The 8,343-nt window shown below is 32.7% G+C and overlaps 1 protein-coding gene and 1 long non-coding RNA gene across 2 annotated transcripts; one reads left to right on the forward strand and one right to left on the reverse strand.

Annotated features, from left to right (window-relative positions):
• On the forward strand, positions 1-1,163 carry LOC122721816. Its single transcript, XR_006348585.1, has 2 exons — positions 1-491; positions 550-1,163. It is a non-coding gene; the product is annotated as an uncharacterized LOC122721816 (long non-coding RNA).
• A 1,322-nt stretch (positions 1,164-2,485) lies between these two features.
• LOC110600542 (ankyrin repeat-containing protein NPR4) lies at positions 2,486-7,866 on the reverse strand. Its single transcript, XM_021737402.1, has 5 exons — positions 7,147-7,866; positions 6,296-6,816; positions 4,956-5,027; positions 2,669-3,312; positions 2,486-2,570 (listed from the first exon to the last, which is right to left on the reverse strand). The coding sequence occupies exons 1-5, from the start codon at positions 7,793-7,795 to the stop codon at positions 2,486-2,488; spliced, it is 1,971 nt and encodes a 656-aa protein (XP_021593094.1). The 5' UTR covers positions 7,796-7,866.
• Positions 7,867-8,343: the final 477 nt, after the last annotated feature.

Below are 8,343 nucleotides of genomic sequence, written 5' to 3' on the forward strand. Positions count from 1 at the left end.
TTTCTGAAAAATCGGTGATTTCGGTTCGGTTCGGTTTTAGATTCAAAAATTTCGATTAGACCGAACCGAACTGAAATCACTAAACTACGTCGTTTTGAAATGTACCCTTATATTTGCCCTAAATCTAAAAGCCTGAGTCACGCTACCCATCTCCATTCCACGCCGCCTCGCGAATTAGCAACGTTGACGACTCCTCACCTCACTGTCGGCGTCGGTCGTCACTCTCCACGGAATCGTCGGCGTCGGTCGTCACTCTCCACGGAATCGTCGGCGTCGGTCGTCACTCTCCACGCGGCGCATACCTTCGTCTCTCTCAAACCAAATCCCTAATCTCCATCCTTCGCGTCTTCAATCCGTAGCCACAGCCACCCACCCCAGTCGCTAGTCCCACAGCCACCCACCGGCCACCCACCCTGCCACCCTTCGCGTCTCTCTCTCACGGCCATCGCTCGCGTCTCTCTCTCTCATAGCCGTCGCTCGCGAGACTCACTGTAAGTTTCATGAACTTAGCTTGTAAGTTTCAGTGTTTCACAGCCGTCTCTCTCACAGGTGATTCACAACACTCTAAATACTCAAAGAAGGTTCAGTTGCTCAGTCTCACCGTGTTGGTAGAGTTAGCTCAGGTATTTTTTTTTTTAAGAAAATTTTTTGGTGAGTAATTTCTGGGTTCTTTCTAGGATGAAATTTGGTTGCTGTAAGTGTTTGAATTATGCTTTTTTGGGTTTTGTTTCGAGTGTTTTGGTATTGTGTTTCTGGTAAATTTTGTTGCTACTTTGATCTGTTAGTGTTTTGCTGATTTCTTTTTTCCTTTAGTTTTAGTGCTACAGTTCATTTGATGGATTTACTGCTTGTGGAACTGCGTCTTGTTTATGTTATTTGATTTTTTATGCTAAACGAGTGGTGCCAAGAATTATTTTAGAGATCTGCTCTTAGTTTTGGGAGCTTCTGTTTCCAAGTTTCTTGTAATTATAATTTTCTTTTCTATCATAATTGTCAGGTTGTACCAGAACTTGGAAAAGTTTGGTGCCCATGCAAGTGCATAACACATTAATAGGCTAGGTCAAAATTGTCTAGATGTTTGTGTTTTTTTGCAGAATGTAAAACTGGAACCTCTTAGGTTTAATCATTTGAATTTTAGTTTAATAATTCTAATATTTTTTTTCATGTTTTTCTTTACTCACCAGCTTATGAAGGTTGTTCTTAAAAAAGATCAGGTAAATGCTTTCTCATTGCCTCTTCCAATTTAATGGCATCCTTCCCTGGGACCCCATACCACATTTTTGGATCACCCCAATGCATGTAATTCAGTGAATATAAGTGATGATCTTCAACATGCTGTTTCAGAATATTAAACAAAAAGAAAATGTAAGAGTTGATAATAATCAACATCTAAAATAAACAGATGAATTTAAGGCTCAAACCATTTTTCAATTAGACAGAAAATTTAATTCCAACATCAAATTTAGCTTTCATAGTAATCAGCACTTAAAGACTTATTTACTGGATGAGCTCAATGACTTTATTCCACAGTGGGAAGCAAGAGAGAAGTAAAGGCCGGGTTTACTGCTGTTTATAATTTCTTGGCATTTGAAGAATGGAGAAATTGAAGAATGGAGAAATTGAAGAATAGAGGGTTGATTGTTGGTGATATAACTGTTGATGGATATTTTGGAATTAACTATTTTATTAGGTTTTATGTTTATTAAATGGAGGATATCTGAATGTGGATTTATGGTTGGTTGTTAGTGGATTATATGAAGTATGGACTACTTATTATTATATTCTGATGATGTTGTTTTGATGTTTGAATTGTTTTATAATTTAACTATTATATTTGATTAAGTATATTAGGTTAAGTATATTAGGTTAATTGTTGATATTGTTTTGATGTTTGAATTGTTGATTAATTTGGATTTTATGATTAATTGATTGAATTTTATGATTAATTAAATATATTAGGTTTAAATCAATTTTTATTAGGCCCAAATTATAATATAATTCAATGAAATTAGAAAAAAAGGTTCAAAAATCGGTTTCGAACCGAACCGAACCGAACCGGTTCGGTTCGATTCGATTCGGTTTTTTATCTTATTTGGTTCGGTTCGGTTTACATTTTGAAACAATTCGGTTAATTCGGTTTTGGCCGGTTCGATTCGGTACCGAACCGAACCGACCGATGCACACCCCTAAATGCAAGTACATGAAACCAGTTGAACATCAAACAATTGAACAAAACTAAAGAACGACGAAATCAAATTTATGAGAACCAAACGTACAATGTCCAAGCCACCAAGAAGCAAGACCAGTTGCACCCAGGTAGCTATCTTGCAATAAACCCCGAGAAACAACAACCATAGGAATACATTATTATAATGTACACTAGGAAGCATGGACATTATTGTGATCTTATGCTAATAGCGAATAGATAGTGAATAGCAATGCAATAATAAGAATGGAACATGGATGTTTTAGGATATTCACTTGCTCATAAACTTTCTATTTCATTCCTCTCCGACCACCTTCTTGATATATAATCCTTCAACCACCATTTTCCGCAACTTAACCACGAGCTTCAATATTAAAATAAAGAAATAATAATTAATTAATAAAGTTATTTTAAAAACTTTAAGAAAATAGACTTGTTAAGAAAAGAGAAAAGTCTACTTACAGAGTTAAATTCCTTCCATCATCATCATCAAGACTATGAAGAAGAAAATCACGTAATAACCTTATGAAGATATAAAAGACATAGAGGAAGAAGCTCAATCCAGTAACACAAGTGGCAATGGCAAGCTCCATGGAAGGTGCCAGAACTGCGTAAGTGCCTGTAACAAATGCAACCACCATTGCTCCCATGGCAAGGGAGATAAACCTAAAGGCAGTTTTTATTAACCAATGGTATTTTGGTTTAGATCCTAGCATTACCATAATAAAGTAGATAAAGACAGAAGAAGTTGAAAGAGCCATAGCCATGGCGTCTGATATAATAAATGCTTTAAAAGCTAAATTTTTTATCAGGATAGGAGTCCCTTTCTCTGAATCTTCTTTATCACTTATATAGCCACCAGGCATGGTGAAAGCTGCCGCGAAGGTTACGGTTGCAATAAGTGTTGCAACCACCAAATGAGAGTCTTTGGCTTTTTCTAAATGAAGTATTATCGTTTCTTCTCTCTTGTTCCTCATTTCTTTTATATTCTCCGAATCATGTTTCACAATCTTGAAAGTGTCAGCTGAATCATGTTTCACAATCTTGAAAGTGTCGGCTAAATCATCTGAACTCCTGAGGCCTCTGACCGAATTGTAATATTCAATCTGCAACAATATTTGAATATTAATCTGAAAAACTTTCTTGACACATATATATATTCCGAAAAAAATTTCATATAATCATTATATATATATATATATATATATATATATATAATAGTTTTAGTATAAAATTTTGATTCCGGCGGATCTCGTATAGGTCCATATATATCTAATGATGGTAGGTGTAATGATGGTGTAATAATTTTTCATATACTCTCACTTCTAATTCTAATGGCAAGTCACTTTTTTTTTATAAATATATATTTATGAATATTCAGTTAATAAGAGAGATTAAATATCATAATACCTTATTTTTTTCAAGAAAAGAAATATCACTACGATTAACATATTTTTTTCAAGAAAAGAAATATTCAGTCAATCTGATTCAGTTTGATATTTCCTATGATTAACATGAATCTAAAGCAAATTATATATGTACTTGATGCGAATTATTTCTCACTATCCTTTTGTTTCTTTAAAGTCGTGCATGATGCGAACTGGAGGCATGTAATGGCTAAAAACAATTAATACACTCGTTCACACCAATACTTGGACACTAGTTCCTCATTCAGATGCTCAAAATATCATGGGTTGCAAATAGGTCTATCGACTCAAACGAAAGCTAGATGGAATCATAGATATCCATAATGCTTGAATGGTAGCAAAATGATTTCATCAACGCCCTGGCACAGACTTCAAGGAAATACTCAGTCCAGTTCTTAAGCCAAGTACCCTTTGCACTGTTCTCTCTCTTGTTGTTACAAGCAACTAGATTGTAAAATAATTAACGTCTCCAATGCATTCCTTTATAGAGATCTTTATAAAGACACAATATACATGAAGCAACCCCAAAGCTTTGCACATGTTGATAAGCCTGACTATGTCTATAAGCTAAACAGGTCACTATACAGATGGAGCAAACACCACGACAATGGTTACTCAAGTTACGCTAGGCTCTACTTGATCTAAAACTCAAGTAGTCCAAAGCCGACACTACACTGTTTCACTATAAAGACGGCTCCGATCGTGTTGTTTGCTTGGTATACAAAGATGATATCATAATCATAGGTTCCACAATCTTTTGTTCAACTTGTGACTAATGGATTATAGAAACAGTTCATTCTAAAAGATCTTAGCCATCTTGACCTCTTCCTTAGCATTGACGTGCACCAATCGTCAAGTGGATTACTTCTTATACCCAAAGCAAATATATCGAAAATTTATTGGCAAAGGCTAACATGGAAAATTGCAATGGTATCTCACCACCAATTTGCTCTAAGGCTAAGCTAACAAAAATCGATAATGAACCAGTCGATGGTCTACAATTCTTATCTCTTACTCAATTGGACCATCCTTAACAAAATCTATCTCTTGGCAACGACATGAAGCCTTATGACATTAGCTAATAATCCGACCATTCCATGGTTCGGATTGAGGGGCAATAATAAGGATTATCAATTTAATTAGATGTATAGTTCAATCTAAACAAAAAGTGCTTGTGTAGATAGATGTATGAGTCTAAACAAACCATGAATTTCAGCTTCTGCATATATAACTTTATTACCCAACTCTGATAACTGTACACTCTACTCTAGTTAATAATGATAATCCATGAGAGATATTATGAGAGAACGAGTATTTCTAACCTCCGCATCTTCACCGTCAATTTCTTTATCAGCATGAGTCAATATGATATTTCCAAAACCAAATGCCATATCCTAAAAATTAACACAGAAGAAGATAGGACGAAAGTAAATAAAATAGCGCATTTCTATTCCATTTGCCATAATTTAAAGAAAGCTTTTATTAAAAATATATGGAGTTTGTATATTAATAAAAGAGTTTATATTTTTTATTTAAAGAAAAAAAAATAGTGATGGGATATATAGTGTGTATATTAATAAAAATTTGATCTTTTCATTCCTTATCATCAGAAGTATGTAGTGATCAGCTCAAGCCTCAAGCGAAATTATTATTCCCTGTGGATGGAGTTCAATGCTGCCATGGTCAACGAAGTGAAGAACAAATTCAATTGTCAATTGAATTGTTTTTAAGCACTGTTAAGAGTTAATCCCTTAACCAATAACTCCATTTAATTTGGAATTCTTTTATGATATTTATGTTATTTTTATATTAATATTTATGTGGGCCATAATTTGAGCTTTATTTAATTTGGATTTCAAAAATAATGAATTGGATTATGGATTTTGGATAATTTAAATCGATCCAAAACTTAATGTCAATTTATAGGTAGACCATGACAGAGACCATACATAAAAGAAACTAAGAAAGAATACATATTGAAAAAAAAAAAAAAGCCTTAAATTAGTCTTATTATTTTCACAAGTTTTAAGATTAATAAATAGGCAAAATTTATCTAAAGACGAATAGTAGTAATTATTATTAATTAAATTTTTTGTTTTCGAAATAAATTTTCATGTTAATTTGGGCTAGGTTATTTATAACTCTATTATGCTAATTAGTTAAAAAAAATATTTCATTACATGCAGCTGAATATTTATTTAAATAATTAATATGCTTTAAATTAATCAAGCATTTTATTTCAAAAATTACTTAAATAAGTATTAAAAATTATAATTTAATTTATATTTAGTCCATTAATTCAAATAATTTGAACATTTTAATCAATTCGTTATTTATATCTTAAATTTTTAATTTTAAATAATTAAACCAAAATTTTAAGATTTATTAATATTTTATTTATAAATTCAAATTAATTTTGACAATAATTTGAATATGTTTTCTGTGATTTTTTATTATTGTTTAATTAACTATAGTTTTAATTTATTAGACGAAATAATTTAAATTTTTTTATAACTTCATATTTATATTTTAATTTTTATTTAGTAAATAAAATAATTAAAATATTTTTTTAAAATTTATGTTTATATCATAATATTCAAATTTTAAATAGTGAGAATATAAAAGAAGGCAATGGGATATTAAGAGACTTGAAGAGGTGAACAGGCGTATGCCCTGCATTATCTTTTCCGATTATAAGGTAAGCCAACGATGAATTTTCAAGGATTATTTTCAGTAATTCATCATTTTCGCTCATTACTGCAAAGTGAAGAACGTTCCAGCCTCTATCGTCAGTGATTTCACAACACTCTGGACATTTAGTAATAATCTCATTCACTACGTGCTTGAAGCCACGTGAGGCTGCAATGTGAAGAGCTGTCACTACGTGCTTGAAGCCACGTGGGGCTGCAATGTGAAGAGCTGTCCAGTCCACATAACCAGTTGTAATGCAGGCAATAGATTTGTCCTTGTCTAATAGAGTCGACACCATTGAGCTACAACCTTCAAGTGCAGCAATATGAAGTGGAGTCCATCCTATATCATTTTCTATTTTGGCCAAACCACTCTCTTTTTCCAACAGCAAACGTACTATCTCTGAAACAAAGTCACCAACATCAAATGCTGTAGTCAACTTGCAACTAAGCATGAGCTTTAAGCATTGCAGATAAGATAATCCAATGTTACCTAATTCGGGTTCATTATGGTACGTGGGTCAACAAGTATAAATACAGAATATATTAGTTTTAAAAATTTGCAATAGGGAAGAATAAATTTAGTTGATATATTATAAAGAGTCGTATTATGCTAAAATATATTGATAGATTAATTTTTAGACCACGTGTGAAAAAAATATAATTTAAAAACATTATTTTATAATTTAGAATATTTGTGTACATAAAATTAATGTATAATTTAAAATTTACCCATCGTTTTCGACATTAATGGACAAATATATATATATTAAAATGATGATTTCTATATATAATAGGCAAATATGTGATCTACTGATCATACCTGTATTCCGGCGCATTACTGCCTTATGCATCACCGAACCAATATACACGTCGAGAACCTCTAGACACAGAGATTGTGAATCGAAATGATTCAATAACTCAGCCACTATATGTGTACATGAGTTTTCAACGGCCAATTCAAGAGGGGTTTCCAAACTATCATTTACATAACTATCAAACCGAGTATCTTCCTTTCTCAATATTGCTTTAACAACACCCACACTTTTATCATTTCGTGCTGCGACATGCAAGGCCGTTTCTTCCTTCTTATTTTTCTTCCTTAACATCTCCCTCACTGCTTCTACATTCCCTCCATGTAAGTCATCAGCCAGTCTAATTAGCTCCTCCGCTACATCGGTACGCCCTTGCCTAGCTGCTATGTGCAACGGAGCATTACCGTCGCAATTTTGCTGCGTTAACAACTTGGGGCAATTGCCAACTACTCGTCTCATAAACTCCTCAGATTTTTTTCCTAACGACTTGCAAAGATGCACATGAAGTATCGTGTTTCCATTTTGTGTGACTATGCAATCAAGATGATCTAAATGTTCATTAAATGGATCGAATATGCCTTCTTCTGCTGCCTTCTTTAAGTCGTCTTCCATGTATGGCCATCTCTTGTGGAGGCATCTTTTGCTGGCATTTGACATCTTCACTGTGGTAGAATTTCAAAAGATGGTGAGCTCTCTCAGATTGAAGGTAGTTCAGAATCAGAAGGGTATTGAAGATCCTAAGGCATCTCTCTTAGATTACCATGCATGTTAATTTATACAAATGAAACAAATAAAATAATTAATTAAATTAATAAAATACTGAAAATCAACTTGTCTTTTTTTTTTTTTTAATGCCAGACAACTAGGGTAATGCTTGAAGTTGAAGTTGTCAAAGCAAACGGAGCAAGTTGAATTATATGTATGCAAACTAAAGTCGTTGACATTTTGAAAAATTTATAATTTAGGCTCTATTTTTTAACCGAAAATAATTTAGTCTTGAAATTTTATTTTATTAACAAAAAATTCTTCTATTAAAATTTATTATTACACTATAAATATATTCATTTACATTTCACCTTTTATAACAGTTTAATTTCTTAATTTAGTCTAATTTGTTAAACAAAATTAGTTAAATTAGTTTTCTTTAGAAAAATTATTACGTTTGTGGTTCTCGAACTTCTTCAAGTTCTATTTGACTTCTGCTT

This window comes from Manihot esculenta, chromosome 14, assembly GCF_001659605.2.
Source record: "Manihot esculenta cultivar AM560-2 chromosome 14, M.esculenta_v8, whole genome shotgun sequence".
Lineage (NCBI taxonomy): Eukaryota > Viridiplantae > Streptophyta > Magnoliopsida > Malpighiales > Euphorbiaceae > Manihot > Manihot esculenta.

What these genes read in the sequence shown, in the direction of transcription:
- LOC110600542 (XM_021737402.1), bottom strand. Translation starts at nt 7,795, where the DNA reads ATGTCAAATGCCAGCAAAAGATGCCTCCACAAGAGATGGCCATACATG. An exon ending in ATAATGCAGGGCATACGCCT is followed by an intron (nt 5,028 to 6,295) that starts GTTCACCTCTTC and finishes GTTAATTTTTAG; the next exon opens with GATATGGCATTTGGTTTTGG. An exon ending in GATGGAAGGAATTTAACTCT is followed by an intron (nt 2,571 to 2,668) that starts GTAAGTAGACTT and finishes TTAATATTGAAG; the next exon opens with CTCGTGGTTAAGTTGCGGAA.